The sequence below is a fragment of the Ambystoma mexicanum genome, chromosome 5q (genome assembly GCF_040938575.1).
Source record: "Ambystoma mexicanum isolate Mex_15411 chromosome 5q, UKY_AmexF1_1, whole genome shotgun sequence".
Classification (NCBI taxonomy): domain Eukaryota; kingdom Metazoa; phylum Chordata; class Amphibia; order Caudata; family Ambystomatidae; genus Ambystoma; species Ambystoma mexicanum.
In genome coordinates, this window is record NC_090933.1 from 1053868477 (window position 1) to 1053893212 (window position 24736).

The following is a 24736-nucleotide window of genomic DNA, read 5'->3' on the forward strand; positions in this document are numbered from 1 at the left end:
TCTTTAACCAAATCCATCCCACCTTTGTCCAATTGCCCTGGCAGCAAGAGACCATACAAGTGGAAGAGGAGCACAACATAAAAAACAGAAACATTCCATAAAACCTGTACTCTTCCAAAGAAATAACCAACTATAATTATAAACTAATTAATTATAAAGTAGAGTGTTCAATACCTTCAACTGGTCCAACCTTGTGGTCATTCCCTCTGGAACACTCTGCTGCCAAACCTCCTGAAACTCTGAAAAGTTGAACTTCACTGCATTCTGTAGAAGCATTTGGGCTGTTGCCCGACAGATCTGATCTTCATTTAAAGCAAAGCAAACCTCACCTGCTAAGGGAGAGATTGCATTTATGCATTCGATTGTTTTTGTTATAACATTGCAATAACATGGCAAGCAGATTTCATATTTTTCAATCCATAGATTTAATACAATAACGGTTCCATGTGTTTATAACAAATACATTAATAACGAAAACTTTTTGTGAATTAAAAATAACGAATGCTTCTATTTGGTATAATGAAGCTCTGCAAATAAATAATAAATGTCTAAATTAGATTAGTTGGATTAATAAGGGAATTCTAAAGCTAGGGGATGTGATGGATGGGAACCAATTGTTGGGATTTGAGGATCTACAATGTAGATATGGTTTGAATCGAAGAGAATTTAATCTATACTTGGCTCTAGCTTCCATGATTAATTTAAGGATAGTTATGGCTGGTGGTTCTGTTGGGGGAAAGCCAGAAATCAGCAAATTATTGGAAGGTCAGGAATATTGTGTACGAACTTATATACAATTTATGCCTATTGGTGAAAATATTCAATCAGCATTGACTGGATTGAAGGGATCGTTGGTCACATGATATTGGTAGGGTTATTACTGAAGAGGACTAGGGTGACATACTGAGGGTGAATTTACATTTGGGACAGACATGGGTTTGCGTTTGATTCGACAGAATATCATTGGAAGGCTGTTTTGGACACCGGTTCAGATGTTTAAATTGGGTCTTCAATCTTGTGATTTATGCTGGTGCTGTGACACTGATAGAGGCACCCTGTTACATTTACTCTGGGAATGCCCGAGAGTGCAATTGTTTTGGCGGGATGTCATTGATAGGGTTGACCCGATTTATGGAATAAACTTACAAAGGTCCGCAGCTAAGATAGTTCTATTGTCACATAAAGATAGATGTATGTGTTCTAGAAAATATACTTATTGGATGGATAGGGCAATGATGGTAGCAATTAAGAATTCAGAATTTGGAAGAAGAGGAAAAAGCCTAATGTCGAGGAGTGGTTAACGGAGTTGCATATCTTATCACAGTATGATAAGGTTTCATTGGAAAATAAAGATAAAGGTGAGGAATACATAAAGTTATGGGGCCCTTTTTTGGCTCTTTATGATTAATGTGACAGTGGATCTGATCTGGTGGAAATGTCATCTGAGGAGGAAAGGGGGATAAGGCAGAGGTGAAGGTTTCTTTTTTCTTTCGCCCCACTTGTGTTGTCTCTTGTATATACTTGTCAGTTTGCTGTTATGTTTCGCGGGATAAAGCTATTATGACAGATTGATGATGTATGATGCTTATATTGTTCTGTAAATTAAGTTGTGACGCTTTACTGTGAGACATTGTTTACTTTATTGGTAGTTGTTCATTACAAACTTAATAAAGTGTTTAAAAAAAATAACGAAAAAATGTTGAATTGTTTTCCCTTTCTAATGTGGGGGTCGTTCCACAAGCCCCGTTTCCCTAGCTTTATTACCCAACCTCCACACCCTTTTTTGATCTCTTACCCCACCCCATATATACTTTCAACCCAAAAGTAGACATGTTTTCATTATTCATTTTTCGGTATTAAAGTTTTTCGTTATTTGTATTTCGTTATAATCACTGTCTACCACAATAATATTTTCATTTCTAGGGTAGTGCTTGTACAAGGTTTATATGTGCAAAAGTGCAAAAGTTAATCTAGGTTCAGCTAAAAATGTGCGGTTACAAAATGCGACACCCCTCCTACCCCTAAAAGAAATAGAAGCTCATTAATGCCATAGCAAGATAAAAAGGATTTTGGGCATGGTCCATCCCTTTGGTCAAAACCTATCTGTCCTGAAAATTCAACAGACCACCACAATCCACAATTATTCCACTTTAGATAAAAAGAAATTTCACATACAAAAGTGGTTCAGAGTAACAACTTTTTTGTATCAATATTTTTTTCATTTTTTAGTGAATAAATAAAAAGAGAAGACATGTAGAAAAAGGAGATGTGTGGCTTCTTCATGATCAATGCTGTCCACAATGGGTACGAGTGAAGTTACGTGTGCTGATAAAATTGAATTCCTGTGAGAATGATTTGGTAAAAGTTGCACGAGAGTCAGTTTGAAGATAACTGTTGAGTTGGAAGAAAGGAGTGTTGAGCTGTTCGCTTGTTCGATAGGTTACAGTGATTGGATCTAACTGAAGAATAAACCACATAACATTTTTTATATCTTGTCCTCAAGTGCACTCAGAGCTGTCAGGAGCAGCATTATTTTTTGCCTGGGTGATTTGGTTTTAAAAGAAGCGATACAAACACTACACATATGGTGCGGTGGAGGAAGCGGCCAAAGACCAAGGCTTCACCCCAGGAGAAGTGCAGTTGTCAGGATTTGTGGGGCTGTTTGGACTGATGGGGGCCACTGCAGCTGTTTCGTTCTGGGGACCCGACAAAGATGGGAAATTTCCCATGCAGAGTAGTTGCCGCAACGCTTCACTGTGACAGCCGAGGCGTCCACTTAAGCTCCACCCCTTCCCAGGCCTGGTGCTGGTTATTGCTGTTTTAGGCACAGACAGGGGGAGCAGAAGCTTCGGTACTGTGCCTGGCGCCTGGATAGCGGTCGGTGTTCCGGCTGCTCGCAGCCATCCTGCGGCCTCCCGTTACAGCCAGGAAGACTCTGCAATCAAGGACCGAGCTTAGAAGGCCCTCGGACTACATGCTGCCGACCCACTCTTCTGGCAGCCAAGCTGAGCGAGCCGGTCCTGCACGCCAGTTCCTGCGAGAAGTACAATATTGAATGTGTTAAATACTTGATAATTGCTATGAGTGGCACAGTTATTCATAAATGGCCTTGTGAAAATAACAGGGCCAGGGCTTGAAATCCATGAATCATTACTACAGCACAATGCCACCTTTACATGTGGAATTCATGAGGGCTGAGTTCTGAGTAGAGGATTACATTATTTAAGCCTGATGACATGCATCAGTTTGCTCCGAGCTTTGCTAGGTTGTCAGCTTTCCATTTGCTTTCCTTGTAATGGGGCCGTCACACAGCACTCATGCAGTTGCCATGTTATGTAGCTTCGTCATGTTGTATGTTCTCCAAGTTACCACTACTTGCACCTTTGCAAGTTTGTTTTACAACTAGAGAATGCCTGTCAAGTGGTAGGGAATATCAGAATTTTTCCTGCGAAAATTGGTGTGTGGTGGCCAGAAATGAATGACTGCTCCACAAATGTTTTAATATTCATGCAGGTGTGATTGAAGGTCAGGGTCTCATAACTCTGGTTTGGGCTTAAAAGTGGACACAATCTGACAGAACTTCAACTACTGGGACAGAATTCAGGATCTGCAGCCAAAACCCTCGTCGATGGATTCCTTGTCATGAAGAATGAAGACAGGACTCTGCAAGGGATATTGCAGCAGGGGTCAACACGGAAGGTTCCACGCAAGTGTTTCAGCGCTCTGGTGAGGGGACTTCAAGGATTTGTGTCTTTGGTGGTCCAGCAGGATGCCACCAAAATGTCACTCGGTTCGTACTTCGGAAGACTGCGCACAGCACAATGGTCCAAGGTCCCAGGGTATTGGATTATTGCAGCCCGGCAAGGTCGCAGCCCGTTGTGGGATGGCTCAAATGCAGATCTTCTCGAGTCTAGTAAATCTCACCAGGCTCTGGGTTGTGGTTTTCAGTGTCCCCAGGTTGTTTGGAAGGAAGGGTAACAGTAGGGTCTGGTTACACAGCAGGCTCTCGGGTAGCTGGAAATCGCCTTGACCGGCTTTTCTTCATCGTCCTCTTTGGTTCCAGTGGTCGATAACCTCTTCAGCTGCCAGGATCGAACTTTTATGCAGAAACCCAGCCAATCAAACGGGTGCAACATTCAAACCAGGGTGAGGAGGGGAGGGGGAAGGGATGGCAGTCCTTTCAGGGCAGCCAGCCTCCCAGTTGGAACTGGATTCTCAGGCTGGAAAACAAAGGGGTGCAGAGTTTTCGACTCCTGCCTCGTTCCTGCCTTCACAGAAACTCTGGAGCCTGGGCGGGCTCGACCTATGTGTCCCGCCGAAGATAAACACAATGGACTTTCCCAACCTTGAGAGCATGAGAAGAACCCAGAAGGGACAGGAAGCACTAATATGGCAAAAAAAAGAAGACCGAGCCATTTTTGTAAAATGGACACCCCTGGGTGCCTTTACCTCAGATATGGAAACATAACGTGTTAAAGGTGCCCAAATTAGTAAAAAGGTTCACTGCCACCAGCCATTGAAGGTAAGCTTGTCCCTGTAACAGAATTGCTACAGTGCTAGTGAGAAAGGGGATACATTGCATCTCCCCAGCACTTCACATAAGGTGGGGGTGCTGGTTTTCACCTAACAAAATGTAGAAGGGATAACAAATACCCTTTCTACCCTTTGAGAAGACCCTGCCCTTACTTAATTCATCTTTCGACTACAAGACAAAAATAATTGACGTGGAATTCTGTTAGGCAGAGTCTATTCCTCTGCAATAGATGACAATACCAAAGGCTACAAAGAAGAGGAAATCTCTTCCGTCTACCCATCCTAAGGACACATTTGGGGTGCAACTGCGGTGCGGACAACAGCTACTGCAACTGAGGCACTGGTACCCAGTCACTGAAGGCGACAGTGCCCTCTGCAAACCTTCCTGGATGGTTCCTTCCTCTACAAAAATTCCAGGGTGGGAAGGGCAGAAGAAATAACTGGCCTTCCTCCCGGCCACCACCCTTAACCCTGCCTATGCCTCATCCTTCCTTCCCTCCAGAGTGCCTGGACTGGGTCTTCCAGCAACCACTGTACCAAGGAAGCAACCCCTTCCTCTCTCTGCATCTTCAAATTACCTCGATGCTGTGTTGAGAACATTCAATGCCATTCAAGATGCTGCAAGGAAAATGCTGGTGCGCTCTCCGAACTTTACTCTCAAACGCCTCCACATCCCAGAGTTTTGCTCGATGCTTAGCTCCACATCGGAGGCCCTCTGAGACTTAAAGTGTCCCAAACTCTACAACACCGCCTGGTCACCAGCTTCTTTGAGCTCCAAGCCATTGCAGTACCCAGAAGCGGTGTTGAAGACTCGAGCCTGCTCACTGCCAGCCAGTGACGGCTTCTCAGCTGCCCCCCCCACCAAGGCCACAGAGTGCTCCAGAGCCACGATGCACCATCACCTGCCACCCTCTGCATCCTCAACCTGCAAGCTGTGGCCACTGCCAAACAGCACTCAATTGTTGGAACTCTTTGCTGCTCCTCTACAGAACCCTGGCCTAGCACCAAAAAGCACTGAAAACCCTGGCGCAATGCTGTTAAGCCCGAAAGACAAGAGAAGATATTTCAGGGGGCTCTGTCCCCTTCGTCCACCTTAAAGGTAATGGACCCTACTGAACCTTAAGCCTTTATATACTCTACCTTTTGAGACACCCACCTAGACATTTTGCTGTTGAAATCATTGTCTGAATAACCCTGTCCACACACCCAGAGTACCGTTTATCATAAAGTATGCTTTCTCTAGGTTTTACCTTACAAAGGCCGGCCAGTAGTGTTTATTAGTTGTGTGCATTATTGATAATTTAATTAAAGAGCTGACTTGTATAGAACCTTGGGCAAAGTTATTTCTGTACCACTGTACTATTTTATTTTGGGTTGCATTTGTGCCAGCTGACATGCCTCCTAAAGAATATAGGCTGCCCGTTGCCTAAGTTAACAGAAGAGGCGTAGGAGTTATAGAACTGTCTGTCAATGCGCATTTCAACTTCAGGATTGGGATCAGTGCTGGTTTAATAGTGTTGAGTTGATGGGCGCTTTAGCCACTACTCATCCTTGTACTCCTGCAGAGGAGTAGTCATTTCAGTGCGGTATGGATCCTATGCAGACTCGACCCTTCCATAACTGAACAGCTGTACTCCCGGTTGGTGATGCCAATACTCATTTCTAAGTTCTCTTCCTCAAAAGTGGCAACTTTGTGCTGGGACTTGTTCGTTTGGGTCTTCAAAATCCTCTGGAGGTCTTCTGTGGATCACTCTAGTCTGTGGGGCACCAAATGCAGACCTCTTACTAACATCTACTGATTAACATTTGCACATTGATTCCAATTGAACCAAAGAAACATTGAATCTTGGGGATAATTGCTCCTCCAGAGGCTTGCAAGACATCAAAAGTCTAATCGAACACTCGGGGACTTGTACAAACATTTCATGATCTTGCAAGGGCACTAGTTAGTGTTTTCCCTGTAATCCAAAAAGATATTTTAAATATAATAACCATGCAAATGTTTTGCGGTCATTACTTCACAATTTTATTATTACAAGCATACCTTAGGGTGTGGACATTCTCTTACTGCATTTTATCAAAATGAATGCAATATCATGTGGTTTTGTATTGTGTGCCCAAGCCATTTTGGAGACCTTTTTTTGAGTGGCCGTTAGTGGAGTTTTCCTAAAGTCCTACTGTTAGTAAGACTTTAGTAAACTATCCAGTGGTTTGTAGATCTCCAACTCTTATCAGTCTGTACTAACTCAGGACCTTGGTAGAGTGGCAGAGCAGTCAGGCTTATCTTAATAGGAAGATGTGAGCTGCAAGTACACTGAACCTTAGACATGCACACCAAAGAAAATCTTACACTTCTAATTTATATAAAATTACATATTATATATACACACCAGAACCACTATAAATACTTTAGACGTTTACACTAGAACCTTTTTGGAATACTTGAGAATACACTTCAAAGGCCACTTCACTTTTGTGTTTGTTCGCAGTTATATTTGTTGCAACGTTAGAAAGGGAAAAGGCAATGATCATATGATCACTTATTACGTGCACCTGTGGATTCTAACAGTTCATACGGTAATACATTTACTCTGCAAACACAAAGTAAAGTCACTTAAAGCGAGGAAAATGGTTAGTTAGTGTAACATTAGCCTGGCTCAAGGTTCTAGAGAGGATTTCTTCGCCCAATAACTCTTAAGTCCTAAAATGCAACTCTGGCTAAAGGCAGTTCGGAGAGGGCTCAGAATACGAAGAGTTCCTGAGGATTTCTTCCAGTCTCTAGTGTTCGAGGCAGCAAGTTTAAAACTAACAAGGGCGACCTCTCTCGAAGGGGCCCAAGCAGTAGCTGGGGTCGGAGGTAAGAGGGGGTGACCCTGGACACCTTGAGGTGCACTCCAATGCTCTGGAGCAACTTTGTGGAATCAAGTAAGCAATACCTTTTTCCCCACAGTACCTTAGGTTAGAAGAAAATGTTTTTGCTGGATGCTCTGCAATGTTGCAGCTCTGGACCAGACTTCTGGATTTCTTGGTCTGATGACTGAAGGCAGGACAATGGACAGGGTCGCTTAGCAGAAGTCTTGAAGGAGGACCTAAGGCACGACTTTCAGCAACTTCATGGTTCACTCTGCGGTTTTGGCGCCTTTTCTGCAGCACCAACAAAAGGACACCAATAGCTTGGTCAATCTTCTTCGTTTCCTGCAGTCCCACACTCTGATGAGGTGGTCTGGGCGAGTTGGATCGTATCTCTGGAGTGTCCTTGCGGGTTCAGCAAAGGTTTGGACGGATTCGGCATTTCAACGACGATGCACTCAAAATGGGCAGCAGTTCTCCTGCTATTGGGGTTCCGCAGCTATGGCGACCCCTACGACCTCGGGAGATGGATCATTTTAGAGTTAGTCTTGGGACTAACCAGCCAAAGGGAAGGCGTCGCCCTCTTTGGAAACTCCTCTGTCGCACAGAAAACAGGGTCAGGACAGCTGTGGTCGCTTCACAGTCTTGCAAAGGGTCTGCAGGCATCTCTGGTCGTCTTCTTCGGTTACTTCAGCTTCCAAAAGAACCCTCACCTTTTATACAGTACCAGCAAACTCATCTGCAATCTTTCTCAGCAGTTTATAGAAACGGGCGTGCGGCTGTCCAATCAGGACAGCCAGACCCCCAGTGGGAGCTGGTCCTATTCAGGCACTCTGGCAGACAAAGGACAGGGTGGTGGACGACTCCTCTCCCACTTCTTGCCTGCCCAGACAGTCTTGAGCCTAGGCGGGGACACCCAAGGGTTATTGCCAAAGGCAAAACACACACTGACCTCCCCCTCCCAGAATGGTAGGAGGGCTAACAAAGAACAACCATGCTAGAAATGTCGAAAAAAGAAGGAAGGCCCTAAATTGGTACTGCTGTGCCCCTATTTTGCACTACTGCGGCTATGGACATAGCCTGCGGTATAAAAATGACAAAAAGTTGCTAGAACAATTCCACTGCCACCAGCAATCACTAGGAGATTGCTCAGGTGACTAAAAAGTCACAGAAGCAGAGAGAAGGGGGATACTAGGTATCCCTTTGGCACTCTACTGAAGGTGGGTTGTGCCAATCTCTCAGACTAGAGAGTTTTGGGGAGATACTAAATATCTATCCTTAAGAACTGTAGTTACTCGAGGATATAAAAAAGGAATATTAAAGGAGGACCAAGGGGCCCAGAAACACTGCCCATAAGGAGCTGTGTGCTGAAGTAGTAAAACACAGATGCTTTTAAGAGTTCTGGAGCAGACAGACTCCATAGTATAGGTAGAATACAAAGAACAGAGCTCCAAAAGAAAGCACCCACATGAAAGAATGAGTGGAAAAAGGCTCCACTCATTCAGGGTTGAAAGAAAAAGGTCCAGAAGTCCGGCAAAAAGTGCTGGGGGGTTTCAATAGGAGAGGTGATTAAGGGGAAAAATGATAAATCTCCCCAACAGTGACCCAGCAAAAAAAGGCAGGATAGTGGGTATCTGGACTATCCATCGAAAATGGATTCATCGAATTGAAATCCAACAAAATGTTTTCTTAGAAAGTCATTTCCATCAAAAATGCACTTTCATTGAATATATTTAGTTGGATTTCGATAAGGGTTGGGGGTTACCCCGTTCGGCCCCCCTCAGGAACCCCCCCCCCCCCCCCCGGCACCCTCCCCAATAAAGAAAATGTTACATGAAGCTGCCCAGTGCCGAAATACTTCAAAGATTTCAAGACTGGACAGCTCCATGTAACATTTTCACGTTAAAAATAAATGCATCGCAATGACATCTTTTACATTTAAAAGTACATATCCATCGAAACTTGTCCATTCCTATATTTGATGGATAAGTATTGATGGAAATGTACTTTTAAAATCATAGCATTTCGATGCATTTATTTGTTGTATTTTTGCGATGGATTTCCTTTTCGATGGTTGGGATTCGATGGAAAGACCATAAACCGGGATAGGGGTGTGTTATTGAGATAGAAATATGGCAGATGCAAATGAGGAGTGGTTGATGTGTATAGGCAGGAAGTATCAGGCATGAGTTCCAGAGAGACATTGGTGTACGTTGCAGCCAGAGGAAAGTCCCCAACTAAATGGAAGTCTGCAGTTTAACCTCTGGAGTTGGGGTGAAGTGGGAATGGTGTGTGACTGGCAGGACTGGAGATGTGAGAGCAGTGCATTGTTCCATTAATGTGGTATTTCTTTAGGGTAGAATGTGCAATTAGAGTAAGGGGGTAAGAGATGGAGATGGTAGTTGGGTGATAGGAGAAGGGATAAGTTTAGTAAGAATTAATTTCAAGTTTATTTTTCCAAGTGGATTTGAACATTTTGAGTTTTATGTTAAGATGAAGTCGTACCGTTCAGATTCCATTACAAAGGGTATGGGGAAACTGATCTGAATGAGTCAGAGCTTACGCTTTCCTTGGCTCATATGTAGTGTGCAGGTGGGTGGCCTGTTGGTGAGAGTACAGAGGCACCATCTAGTCAATGCATTGGAGAAGTGGAGGGTTGTTGGCTTTGGTCGGTCGAAGAATCGTAAGTTAGGTCTGATCTTTAGAGTTAGCATGCTAGTGTGTCATTTGAATGGCCAGGTTTGTAGGAATTGTCTGAAGGCTAGGTGGGTTCCTCCATGCACAGGCATCTCTGATAGAGTTCCAGAGCTTGGTTGAGAGTGGCGTTTGATGGAAGCTAGCCACTGTCACTAAGTTTGCGTTCATGCACTGCAGTCCTCTGGTTGGCTTGTAGTGGATGAATTCGGCGGTGGAGGATTCTGGGAGCTAGATGCGATACACACTGGGTGGGTTGGAATTGAATCCTCCCTTTGATTAGGAGCAAGTGGAATATTCAGAGGGGTGGGATAAAGCTTTTTAAATCATTGCCTCCTACCTCAACTTTATTAAGCACCTGCAACCTGATACCCAACAGCAGGCACTGATGAAGTCTCATGAAGCAGAGTAGGAACAAGAGGCACTCCAGAAGTTGCATCTCAACAAGGGTTTATTAGAGACTATTACATGGTTGGGTAAAATCAAGGAAAATGGCAAGTAAACTTTAGTAACAGCTGGATGGCTTCTCTGTATTTGTACTAGATCAAGTCTCATAAGCCCGGCTTATCTCCCGGGTAGCCGACAAGTTCAGTCGCTCAGGATCCTGAGGCGTTTAAGGGACCCTTGCACGACTCTTGGTCTCTGGGTCCAATATCGAACTGCTGGTTGAGACAAGGACACAAGTGGTATGGTTGCAGTAAACAAACCCCCAGAATGTCTTCCAAGAGCCTGGCAGTCTGGGAGGTTCTGGAATACTAGCTCCCATTACTTCACCTCCATGGACTAGGGTCCCAGCACTGCTGCCCAATTTCCCTTTCTCACTCACCTCCTCGATTTCACAAATCAAAAACCTGGCTGATGTCTTAATCATATTTGTCCTACTACCAGTCCACCTATTACCTACATTACCTTGACACTTATGTTTACTATGTTACATACCATGTACTAGAGCTGTGAGACCTACAGGTCTGGGCACTGCAAACAAATGAAATAAATAAGACTGCTCAGGACTAAGACAGGACCTTACTAGTTCCTTTTTTAAGTAACATTTTTCAGAATAGCAAATTCATCAATATTACAACACTGTCTCTATAGTGAGCATGCAATTAAAATATTACCATTTTAAGTTATATTGACGGCTATAGATTATTGGTTACTCTGACTATTTGCACATTTACTCTGACCACATATCCTGAAGATTCAAACATCAAGCCCAACGTTCTTTCGATGGGATGGTCCGACGACCTATTCCATATCTATGACATGTAATCACCACAGCTGGGCTGCTTCGGAAACTTTTTTCGGCGTCTGCGTCCTGCGTCGATGAGCCGTCGTCGAGGACCTCCTCCGACGTCCGATGCGATAAGTAGGACGCACGACGCCCGTAGCCTCAGTTGTAGTTTTTTCCCCCAGAACGTGTGACATTAGTCAACTGTCAGTCAGACACAAAGCCTTGCGGAACGTAAGCTGCAATCGCAAAAGAAATTCTGCAGCGGGGAAGACAGGGCGGGAGCGATATGGAATACGACGTCGGACCATCCCATCGAAAGAACGTTACCAGGTAAGAAAGTAACTTGTTCTTCGAGGGGATTGGGTCCTCCGACGTATTCCATATCTATGACAGACTCCCAAAGCAGTACCAGAGCAAGGAGGAGGGAAAGAATTTAGAATCAAAATTTAGAATAGCCAATCAAATACCAGAGCAAAGGACCGCCTTGCCAAAGGCCAGATCCTGTCCTCGGATGGAATCAAGGGAATAGTGACGTACAAATGTATGTACTGAAGCCCAGGTGGCTGCATCACAGATGTTGCGAATAGGAACACCCCTCTGCAGGGCAGTAGATGCAGCCATACCCCTGGTAGAATCCTTACCCGCCAATCGGTAACACTCCGAGATGGCCAAAATAATCCAGCAAGACAAAGTCTGTTTCGTCACAGCTTGCCCCAAACGCTTTCCAGCGTAACCAATAAAGAGTTGATCGTCCACTCTGACCCGGGACATGCGTGAAACATAAAAGCTTAAAGCTCTCCTAGGATCAAGCCTATGGAGCCTCTCCTCTTCCTTACCAGGATGCGGAGGAGGATAGAATGCCGGAAGAACAACCTTCTGGGCCAAATGAAATTCCGTCACTACCTTCGGAAGAAAAGAAGGACGAACTCCAAGGACAACCCTGTCCTTGTGAAATACAGTGAAGGGTGGCTTAACTGAAAGTGCCTGTAACTCACTCACTCTGCGAGCGGAAGTAACTGCAACTGAAAACACATTTTTCAGAGTTAACAGCCTCAAAGGGCAAGAATGTAAAGGCTCAAACGGAGCACCCATAAGAAATTTAAGAACAAGGCTCAAATCCCAACCGGGCACCAGGAAAGGTGACGGAGGGAACACATTAGTGAGCCCTTTCAGAAACTGTGAAATTAAAGGGATTTTAAAGTAAGAACACTCTTCAGACGAGCGCTTAAAGATGGACAGCGCCGCCAGGTAACCTTTAATGGTACCCACTTGCAAGCCCCTGTGGGCCAAAGAAAGTAAAAAGGACAGAACCATGGGGATGTCACATGCAAAAGGATCCACATTCTGAACTCTGCACCAGTCGCAGAACTTACGCCAACGGTACAGAGACTTTGTTGCTGGCCTTTGGGCCGAAAGTAACACCTCCATCACGTCTTCAGGGAGGTCCCAATCCTTACACCTCAACCTTTCAGAAGCCAAGCGTGAAGGTTGAGGGATCTGACCTCTGGATGGAGAACCTGACCCTCCCTCCCGTGAGAGCAGATCGTCTCGGTAGGGAAAACGACGTGGAGGGCAGATGGACAAGTCGAGTGGGTCCGGGGACCACGTCCTCCGAGCCCACGCCGGAGCAATGAGGATCATCCGGGAACCGAACTTCCGTAACCTCTGCAGCACTTGCGGGATGACGGGGACTGGAGGAAACGCGTACAGCAGCGGGAATGACCACTCCACCACGAACGCGTCTCCTAAGGCTCCTTTTGGAGGAAATTCCTGCGAGCAAAACCTTTCGCACTTCCGGTTGACACTGGAGGCGAAGAGATCCACTTGAGGGGTCCCGCAAAGGCCGAAGAGCTCCAGGAGAATCTCCTGAGCCAACTCCCACTCGTGAGAGATCGCTCTCTGCCTGCTCAGAGCGTTCGCCGTCACGTTTTCGTCTCCGGCCAGATGAACTGCCGAGATCGAAACTTCCTGCTGGATGGCCCAGAACTCGAGCTGCATCGCCTCCCTGCACAGAGGAAGTGACCCTGCCCCCCCCCTTTTTGTTGACGTAATGCATGGCCACTGTGTTGTCCGTCAGGATCAGGACACACTTTCCTCGCACAGTCGGCAGAAAAGCCTTCAGGGCTAGCGTGACGGCCCTCAGCTCCAACAGATTAATATGGAGTCTGGACTCCGACGGAGACCAACGACCGCTGACTGTCAGCCCGTTGGCATGAGCTCCACAAATCGTGAGGGATGCATCCGTCACGATCGTCACCTCTGGCCAGGGAAGCCAAAATGGAGACCCCTTCATCAAGCTGCCTTCGACGGCCCACCACAGAAGGTCCCGGGCGACCGAGGGCGGCACCTGAACCGGGTCCGACATCCTGCCGGAGGACTGCGACCATTGCGTCTTGAGTGCCCACTGCAAAGATCTCATCCGCAGGCGAGCCTCTGGCACCAGAAGAATGCAGGATGCCATGAGGCCGAGCAACCTCAAGAACTCGAACGCTGGGAGCGTCTGGGCATGCTGAAACTTGTGGACCATCTGCTGAATGTGAAGAGCCCTCACCTGGGGAGGAAAACACTGCCCCAGGGAAGTGTCGAGCACTGCTCCGATGTACTGGAGCCGCTCTGTTAGCGTCAAATGGGACTTCTTTAAATTGAGGGAGAAGCCCAGCCTGTGAAGGGAGTGGCAGGTGACGGACAGATGATCCAAGACTTGCTCGGGAGAGCTCCCCCTGATCAACCAATCGTCCAGGTAGGGGTAGACGTGAGCTTGGTGAAAACCCTCGGGGCGGAGGTAAATCCGAACGGCAGGACCCGAAACTGAAAGTGCGAGTCGCCAACTGCGAACCTCAGGTACTTCTTGTGCTTGGGATGGATCGGCACATGGAAGTAAGCATCCTTGAGGTCGAGTGACACCAACCAGTCCTGAAGCTGAAGGGCCTGGAGGACTTGATAGAGAGAGTAACCATCTTGAACTTGTCCTTCCTGAGGAGTTTGTTCAAACCGCGCAAGTCCATGATGGGTATCAATCCCCCGTCTTTCTTCGAAATCAAAAAATAAGGGGAACCCCATCCCTTGTTCCTCTCCGCTACAGGCACCAGTTCTATGGCGCCTTTCTCCAGCAGGCCTTGAATTTCCTGCGCAAGGAGCGGATCCAGACTCTGCAAAGAGAGGTTCCCCGGTGGATTGTCGCAAGGCCTGTGCCGAAAGGGAAGACAGTAGCCGTGGGTTATGATCGCCAGAACCCACACATCTGAAGTAATGGCTTGCCACTCTACAAGATGCTGCGCCAGCCTTCCCCCAACCGGCGAACCATGGGACATGGCCTCATGACTGAGTGGGAGCAGCTGCAGCGTTACCTGAGGGCAAAGAGGCAACTGCCCGAGCGGCCTTGGCACCACGGGTACCCTGTCCACCTCTGGTACCCCTGCGTTGGCCTCTGACTGCCAGCTCCTCTCGCTTTACTGAAGGACGAGTAATAGCGAAAGGAACCACCCCTCCACTGCTGTCCCCTAGGACGAAAAGGCAGAGGATGGCGAACTGCAGCGCCCAACGACTTCGCTGCAGCTTTTGAGGTCTGCAACCTCCCAAGGCTCTCGTCGGCCTTGCTGCCAAAAAGGTGTTCACCGTCAAAGGGCATGTTGAGGAGCCGTGACTGCACATCAGGAGCAAACCCCGACTACCGCAACCACGCAAAACTGCTTATCACGGTGCTCGCCGCCATGGACCTACTGACGCATTCAGCTAAGCCCAAACCCGGCTGAACGGACTCACACATGGCATCCTTACCATCCTGGACCATAGCAAGGAAATCATCCCGTTCATCCCCTTTGGGAATATGTTCAGCCGCCAACTCAACACAGTTCCACAGAGTGTGTGTGAAACGAGACAAGGCACAAACGGAGTTGGCCGCCTGAAGCGCCATACCACCAGAAGAAAACACTTTCTTCGCCCAGCCATCAAAACGTTTGTCATCCCCATCAGGAGGGATGGTAGGGTACGACCCCTGCTTTGCCGGGGCCGTGGCCGCCTGCACCACCAAACTCTCTGGAGTGGGGTGCCTGGTCAAGTAGCAGGGGTCGCTACTGGCTGGGCGGTATTTTCGCGACAAGGACCTGCCCACCGCCGGGAGACTCTCCGGAGCAGTCCAAGCCGCCGCCACCCTTCTCTGTAAAGCCATATGGAACGGCAGTACCGGGTCAGTTAGGGGACCAACATCAAGGATGTCCGTGAGATCATCCTGCACAAACTCCCCTGGAGGAGCAGACCATCCCAAGTACTCAGAAACCCTAGCCATAAGGCGCCGGTACGAGGAATCGGCATGAAAGCCAGGCTCAGGCCTACAAAACTCCACCTCCGGAGAGGTGTCCAGTCCACTGGCATCATGCAGTGACTGCCTCAAATCGTCAAACTGACTATGGCCCGAGACAATTTCATCTAGAACCGGACTAGGAACCAGGCCATCAGAATCCTCATCCGCCTCTGAAATATATTCCAGGTGGCAAAAAGAAGGCACCCGAGAGTGCTTGCTCTTAACCAGAGCCTTCCTAGGGGGTTCCCCCGTGCCACGGGGTACCTCCGACACGAAAGGCGTCGAGCGAATCGGCGCCGGTGTCGAGAGAACAGGCATCGGCGCTGAGAGGATCGGCGTCGACGTCAGATGCAGCGCCGCCAGCATCGGCGGCGTCGACACAGCCCTCGAAGCCGGAGCCTCGAGCGTGTTCTTCGACCACCTGAGCATCGACGGCTTTGACGACTTCCTCGGAGCCGGAGCCTCGAGAAAGCCTGCCGACGCCCTCGACGCCTCAGACGTCGATGTCTTCCTCGAAGACCTCACAGGTGCACACGGTCTCGAATTCGTCGAGGACCGGGACCTGGAACGGGTACGCCGAGAACGAGTCTCCTTGTCCGAACGGGACCTCTCCCGTGACTCGTGCCGACCACTCTTGCGAGCGGTGTCTCTCGACCTCTCACGACCGACCCCACTCGGGGGCGCGGACGGCTTAGTACCCTGCGACTCGAGAATCGCCAGCATTTTCTTCCCGAAGGAAGCCCATTCCTCCGGCGTCGCACGGCTGGTGGGGTAAGCGACGTGCCGGGCAGAGTCCTCCGAAGAGGACCTGGAATGAGACCGGTGTCGGCGCTTCCGATAATGCCTCGAAGAGGCTGAGGAGTGGCGAGACCGACTCCTAGAAGGAGACCCACGAGACTTCCGACGATGACGCGGAGAGTCACCTCTCGAATCATCCGTCGAAAGCCCCGCAGACTTCGACTTCCGGGGCTTGGACACCCGACCTACCGACAACAACTTCTTACGTTTGCGTAAGGCTTTGGACGTGAGCGACTGGCAGTCAACAGTCATCCGTGTTGTGGGCCTCCCCGAGGCACCAGAGGCAGGCGGCGTGCGAGTCCGTCACCGACATCTTGGACCCACACTCCCCGCACTTCTTGAAGCCCGGACGCGGGGTCGAAGACGAAGTAGAAGACATCTTCACACAAAGGATTTCACAAAAACGAACAGGTTCGAAGAACCGAGAAGAACAGAACTCCAAAGAGTCGAGGCGTTAACCGAGATTCATGAAGCAACACGTTCGCGGAAAAAACGGAACTGAGGCTACGGGCGTCGTGCGTCCTACTTATCACATCGGATGATGTCGGAGGAGGTCCTCGACGACGGCGCATCGACGCAGGACGCAGACACCGAAAAATGTTTCCGAAGCAGCACAGCTGTGGTGATTACATGTCATAGATATGGAATACGTCGGAGGACCCAATCCCCTCGAATATGTACTAATCAAAATATGCAATGTCAATGGGAATAAGGTAACGGCATTGCAATTACATAAATACCTAATCCACTCTTAATGTCTTTCTCAGAGTTATTTTCTTTAAAATACCTCACTGGGTGTCGTACCACTTTTAACTTGAATTTTTCCCTCTTTTTCTGTTGCCTCTTTTAAGCAATATAGGGAGATTTGGAGAGTCCTCTTTGCTACAAAACATTGTGAAAAAAAATAAATAAAAATAAAAAAGAGAATTTGGTGTTTGTTCCTACTCATCCAAAAAGAAAAAAATAACTATTGACTAATTGTTTTTGTCCAAATAGTCTATCCCCTGATATACAGGTGGCCCACCAGTGCAGACGAAAGCTAGCCTACACCTTAGGCAGGGCCAGCTAGCTCTTTTTCGGTCTTTTATCTTGGAAAATCGGTTGGATTAAGTGTAACTATTGGGTTGTGCCTTATGAAAAAAACATGATAGCCCTCATATGCACAGAATCCGATCACACTCACGGTTTTTGTCTCACCTTGCACTGTCGGTTGGTTACACGGTTTACTTAGTGAGTACTATTTGCGCCCTCACTCAATAGTCCAGTTCACCTGCCTTCATTTTTCGTGTTACTGAATATTAGCTTGGGCAAAACCTGTTTAGTCTAAATTTGAGCTTCAGTCTCCCTTAGGGTTTGTGGTGAGTGGAAGACACCAAAAAGCTAAAAACAGATGGGGATATGGGGCGGGGGGGCAAGGGTCATCGGAATCCATGATATAAATGGGGGGCAGGAGGGACAACTAGATAAAAAATACAGGGGATGCATCTAGATGTACTTTAAGGATCCCCTTGGATTAACATACAGTGTGTGTGTGGGTGGGGTGCACTCCTAATCATAAAGCCTTCTGCTGGGGGAGGACCTAGATGCAAAACACAGGCAAGGTGAAACACCTAGCACGTTGTGTGCAAAGTTACAGTTGGTCACCTAGGAGCCAGAGTGAGATTCCTGGAAGCAAAATCGCAGTGGGAGGGCAAAATAACAATGAGGTACCAAGCAGCAAAGTAACAACTTAGCTTGAATTACAAAGTAACACCAGGGAGCACTGTTACACAATAGGGTGCAATCCCTTACCTGGTTGAGTGCTATGTGGATGGCAAGGGCACAGGGAAGAAGCAATACACAATAGTGAGTCACTTAGATGCAAAATAGTATGTGTGTGTATGTGCGGGGGGTGGGTGGGGTTCCTAGCTGCAAAACAATAAGGTTGGGTGTAAACACCTAGAATTTAGTGGGCAAAGAGTTAGATAAGATTTTCATATGTATTATAAATCTTCCTGACCTGTGCCAACCCCAGAACGTTTTGCTTGGACTAGATAACGATTTTATCTTGTCCCTAGGTGAAGGATAATCTTTTTCTCCTCTCACCTAGTCTTTTACTATTTTGATGGGTGACCTTTTTATGTCTCCCCACAGTGTATGGTTGAGGTTATAGTTCCCTACAACTTTTGGGCTTAGGCTCTGTGGCTCTTATGGGCCGCCCCCGTTACTTTCTCTTTCATGAACTTGGGTAAACTACAGTTCCCAAGTAGTAAAGAGGAATTTTCATCCCCCTTCCATTTTATATAATGAGTCAGCACACCCCACCTTATGTGGAGTTCTGGGGGAGTTTTACATGAATTGCTGTTGACAGTGTTATTTAGATTTTTTTGTAACTTTATTTTCGATGACGGTTACAACATGTTAACTTACTTTTCAGTCAACATATGCAGAGTTAAATACAATGACGTACAAAAACAGTATCATGGCTGGTATCATTGGCATACATCAAATGCATCTGCCCCTGTCAAGGGCTCTTGCTGGTTGCCCGTTAAGTAGCGGCGGAATGGGGCCCATATATCTTTTGGTCTACTAGTGGGCCCAACACCCAAGACATAGGTTTCTTCACACTCAGACATACATCAAGTCTTTAATCCATGCCTGGACTGTGGGTGCCGATCGCCCCTTCCAGTTTGAGGGTATTCCATTTGGCTCCCGCCCCGGCCACTGAGAAGAGCCTGCGTATCTTGATGGGTACTTTCTCTATATCCCCTAGTAGATATTTCAGTGGGGTGGCAGGGATATGGGTATCCAGTATACCACTAAGGTTGGTGGCCACGTCTGCACAGAATTGACCGATGGCAGGGCAACCCCAATACATATGAATGTAATTTCCATCCGGGGTTTTACACTTGGGGCAGAGTGCCTGTTTTGACCCATTGAATTTTGCATCTTTCCCGGGGGTTATGTGTAGAGGATTTAAAATCTTGAACTGTACTAATCTGAAGTTAGCATTGCGGGAAATTGATTTAATCAGCTGGCAATATTTGGCCCATTGTATGTCGTCTATTGTTATATTAACGTCCCTTTCCCATTTTGATTTCATCATATTCGTGGATGGGGAGTGGGATTGCACAATACTGTATATCATGGATATGCCCCCCCCCCTTGGATCCTTCCTGTGTCATGATGCTAAGTGCAAACTGATGAGGGGCCAGTTCGGCCCGGAAGGAGGGCCATCTGCGCCTGCATGCTGCTTTTAGTCAATGATATTGCAGTGTTATGGTAAGTCCTAGCCCAATTTTTCCTCTAATGTTACGAATTTACCACCCGGAAACATATTACCCATAGTCAGTTCCTTCGTGGGATCCCATACTCTTGTAGCATTGTGTCCAATGTTCTTGTAGCATTGTGTCCAATGTGGGGGCAATATCGGGTAGTGCCAGAAGGGACATGGCGCTATATGGTTCAGTGCATCCTATCTTATGAAAAAGCGCAGCCCAGACCTGCACCGTGCAGGCTACTGGATCCACTTCCCCAGTACCACCACACAACTTCGTGAATATCATGGAGTTTTGGTAGCACAACCATCTTTAGCAGGGCGATGCGGCCATACATTGAAATCGGGAGTTTGTTCCATAGTTTTAATTTGGTCTCAAGCTGTACTATGTATGGTTCGTAATTGGTGGTATATAGGATATGTCTTTCAGTGACCACAATAAGCCCCAGGTATTGAGCAGAGCATGGGAACCAAAGTCCACTGTGGCATCCGATCGTACAGTCCCCTGTGTCAGTGGGATAATTTCAGACTTAGCCGTGTTGATTTTGTACCTGGAGTATTGACCAAATTCTTTTACATCTCGCATTAATTTCAGGGTCTCAAATAAAAATTAGAGCGTCATCTGCGTAAAGCGAGATCAATATGGGGGGCTGGGGGTGCGCGCCGCAAATCTGGACACCACGACATGCGTGTCGAATAAACCCCAGTTGACTCAGTATTGCACACATACTTCCAGGACACCCAATCAAATGCTTTTCCACCATCAAGCGAGATCCCCATCACCTTCGCTTTGGGGTCCAGCTGGGATATTATGGCAAATAACCTGCGTAAGTTCAGGCAGGTAGATCTCATAGGGATGAAACCTGATCGGGAAGTACCCATTTATTTGTGTAGGGCAACAGTGTTTGCAATGCCTTTAGCAAATATTTTGGTGTTTGCGTTTATCAGTTTTAAGGGGCGGTAGGATGTGGGTGCGTGCAGGGGTTTGTGCGGCTTGAGTAGGCCTGTAATAATCACTTTCCTCATGGACAGGGGTAGTGTTCCAACGGATAGGGTCTCCTCCCACACCTCCATTAATTTAGGGGCCAGTTCTGCCATATAGCATTTATATAAATCTACCGGATGGCCATCGGGACAGGGGGCTTTCCCTGCTACCAGGTCCTTTAGTGCCTGTCCAATTTCCTCTAATGTAAGGGGGAGTTTGAATAGTTTTCTTTCCTCTTGTTCTAGTTTGGGGAGCAGAAATGATTCCATGTACTCCTCTAGCTTGCTTGTTGACACTTGGTCTGAGTTTGCGTATAGTGCTGCGTAGAAGTCCAAAAAGACTCAGTTCATCCTTTCGGGCTTCGTATGAACTGCCCAGTCTACCACAATACTCGAAATTGGTGTAAAATCGTGTTCTGCCCTAATTAGATTGGCCAGTGTCTTACTTGCCTTATTCCCCCCTCCATATTGCCTGGCCATCATCGGGTGTGTGATGTATAACATTTCCTAGTCAGCAGGGTCCCTGTATTTCTCTAGCTGCTCTTGTAGAGGCTGCAGAGTCTCCGCCCATGGTGTATGTGTGCGTTTTCAAGGGAGCATAAGGTGAGTGCCGTGTGGTGTAGTGTAGTGTAGTTCATGTCTGACCGCCCGTCACGTACCGTGTGCGCGGGACAAAAGGTACCCTCATAGCCAACCTTAAAAGATTCCCACACAGTAGCCACAGATCCCACTGATCCCATGTTGCGGACAAAGTATTCGGTGATATCAACACTCAGGGTGTCGACAATGGCCTTGTCTTGCAGTAAGGCTGGCAGCATTCGCCAAATCCAGTTCCAACAGTACTGGTGAATGGTCTGACAGTGTTCGTGGGAGGATGGCACACTTACCTGGGGGATATATTCTGGGGAACACAAACAGTAGTCCATTTGTGAGCTTGAATTATGCACCAGGGAGTGGAAAGTGTACTGATCCAAGTTGGGCTGCAGCTCTCTCAATGTGTTCATGAGAGGCAATACGGACATACCCTAAAGTATTGTCAGTGCCACCTTGGTAAGTGCCCTGGGGCTTCTGGATGTTCTGTCTCTCTACGGGTTCAGGGTAGTGTTAAGATCTCCCCCCGCCCCGCCTGCCTTCCTTCTTCCTGACAGTTTCTCCCCCACCCGCTCCTCTCCCACCTACTCTATGGTGCTCTCTGTCTCTCCTATCTTCTGTAACTGCTTCTCTATTGACTATTCTGCTCTCCTCACTAAATCTGGTAGGAAGAAGTTTAAAAAGGACATCCTGGTCTCAAACCCAGGCCTCCCTATCGCTGACACCTACACCAGTGCCTCCTCCAAGGAAACTCTGACATTCTTTGTCATTCCTTCACCCGACATATGGACCCTCCATATGGTCTCTGTACTCTCTCCTTTCTCTTCTCCTCCCATTAATGGTGGCACCCGTTGGGACACCCTCTTGGCCTCCTTCCTTTCCTCTAAGGTCATCTTTAATGTTTACTCAAATGGGACTGTCTTGGTCCAAGGTCCTCAGGCCAACCTTCACCTCTTTGATAGACGCTTCCCACGCCTTATCAACCTCCTTTCCTCTCCTGCTGTCCCCCTCCCCTCTCCTCGGCTACCGTATCCTCCCTCCCTCCCTCCCTCTCACTGCCCCCTCTCGGGCACCTTCTACATCTCTGCAGGGCGTACCTCTGATCTGTACCCCTCCCCGGAAGTCCTTCAAGGATGGCAACCTTCTCCACATTTCCACTCTTAACTCTCGCTCTGCTGTCAAACATTCCTCTGATATCTGCCGCTTTCTGGAAGAATTTGACCTTGATGTCCTCGGTCTCACCGAGACTTGATTCACGGCCAGCTCTGTCACCAGCTTTGACACGCTCCTACCGGACGGCTACAAGATCCTCTCCGCGCCCAGGCCCAACTGCTCTGGTGGGGGTGTAGCCCTTCTCTTCCCTGAATGGATTCCTGCCTCTGTCACCCTTACGCAGACCTACTCTTCTTTTGAATGCCTCGTCTGCAGGTTCTCCCTCTCCCCTAGCCATTCCCTTACTGTGGCTACTATCTATCCGCCACCTGGTCAGATTTCTTCCTTCCTCTCTGAATGGGCGGATCTCTCCTCCTCCCTCCTGGCCTCAACTCCTCCTTCTTGGAGACTTCAACATCCACCTGGATGCCTCCTGTCCCGCCTCTGGTCTCTTTCGTGACCTCTGCAACTCCCTCACTCACCATTCTCCCCTCTGGCCCGACCCACTCTGCAGGGCACACTCTCGATATTCTGATCTCCTCAGACCTTCCCCTCTCTGTCCCTCTCTCCACTCCTCTCTCCTGGAGTGATCACTTTCTCCTATCCTCCCACCTCACCCTTCCTACCCCCTCAGGTCAAGCCACCTCCACCACTGCCACCCACCTTCTCGGTCATCCGGCCCATGAAGCCCGTGTCAGTTAAGGCTTTCGCCGCCACCTTCTCACCCCCCTCCTCCTTTGTCTGACGCTCACCCTGACACAGCCCTCTCCACGCTCCACTCTTCTATATCTGATACTCTTGATATCCTTGCCCCTGTCATGAGAATCCGCCTGAAGCCCAAAGCCAAGTGTAACTCCTGGTATGACTCAGACCTCGTAACCCTAAAACGCAAGTGCAGGGTGGTCGAGAGGAAATGGCTTGCTTCCTGCTCATCCTCTGACAAACTGGCCTGCCGCCTACTGCAAAGGCAATACCGGCTCTCCGTCCTCACCAAGAAGAGAGTTCATATCCAAGTCTGCATCTCTGCGGCATCTAACAGCCCGGCTGAACTCTTTAAAATCTGCAAGTAACTGACCAATCCTGCTGCAGTCTCAACCTCTCCTGTCCCTTCCCAGGCCCTCTGCACGGCTCTGGCCTCTCACTTCATCTCTAAAACTCAGGACATCCTGCCCTCACTCTCCTCCTATTGCCCCCCTCCCACTACTCCATGCTCATCCTCTGGCCCTTCTTCAGAAACAACCCCCCCTCCCTTCTCTGCCTTTCCCCTTTTCTCTGCAGACGAGGTTCCTAGACAAGTCCGATATATAAAAGTCTCATCAAAACAGGTTCACCCCTGTTCCTCCAAAACGATCAAGGACCACATTGACTCCTTGGCTCCTGCTCTGGCTGATTTTTGCAATCACTCCTTCGCCACTGGAGTCTTCCCTTCCCCCCGGAAGCACTCCCTTGTGCACCCTCTCCTGACCCTCCTGCCCTGCTAACTATTGCCCAATCTCCATCACTCCCTTCCAGGGCAAGCTCCTGGAGAAACTGGCCATCTCCCAGCTAAATCTTCACACTGAATCTGTTGGTTGTCTTCATGACCATCAGTCTGGCTTCAGAGCTGCCAGAAGCATGGAAACTGCTCTCCTGAACATCCGTGAAGACCTGCTCTCCAACCTTGACTCCAATACCCCTTGCGTCCTCATCTTGCTCGATCCCTCCTCTGCCTTTGACACGGTCAACCACGCCATCCTGCTCAACCGTCTCCGTGATAACCTGGGTATCACCGGTCAGGCTCTGGCGTGGCTGACTTCTTTCCTCTCTGACCAACCCTCCCAGATCCAACTTGGGTCCTTCCTCTCCGATATCTTTTTCTCTACCTGTGGTGTCCCCCAAGGATCTAACCTCTCTGCCTGGCTGTTCAACCAGTACCTGGCACTCCTTGCCCACCGCATTGCAACTCTCTGCCCCAACTTCCAGTGCTGTGCGGATGACAGCTCATTTTCAAGCTACCCTCGGCCTCCTCCTTCCCTCATCTCAGTCTGTCTGCTATCCAGGTTTGGTGTGCCGCCAATGACCTCTGCCTTAATGCCAGTAAGACTGCGATCCTAATCATCGGCACACCCACCCCTTCCTTCCCTGCAGCCCTCTGGCCGGCCTCTCTTGGCCCACTTCCTGCTCCCACCTGCAAGGCTAAGAATCTTGGGGTTATCTTCGACTCCACACTATCCTTCTCTCCTCACATCTCCAAGAAGTCACACTACCAACTGCACCTCCTCAGAGGTATTCTTCCTTTCCTCTCCTGCCCCCAGAAGCTCACCATCTCCAGAGCCCTGGATCTCTCTAAGCTGGACTAATGTAACAG

The 24736-nt window shown here is 48.1% G+C and overlaps 1 protein-coding gene across 2 annotated transcripts in view; it reads right to left on the bottom strand.

The window, feature by feature from the left end:
• The window catches only part of DSCC1 (DNA replication and sister chromatid cohesion 1), a 332122-nt gene that overhangs the window by 81993 nt on the left and 225393 nt on the right, over positions 1-24736 (bottom strand). Inside the window, exon 7 of one of the 2 annotated variants that reach the window (XM_069621553.1) lies at positions 175-332. In XM_069621553.1, coding sequence (XP_069477654.1) covers positions 175-332 — 158 coding nt within the window. The remainder of the gene's footprint in view (positions 1-174; positions 333-24736) is intronic. The other variant, XM_069621554.1, reaches the window with a different exon arrangement.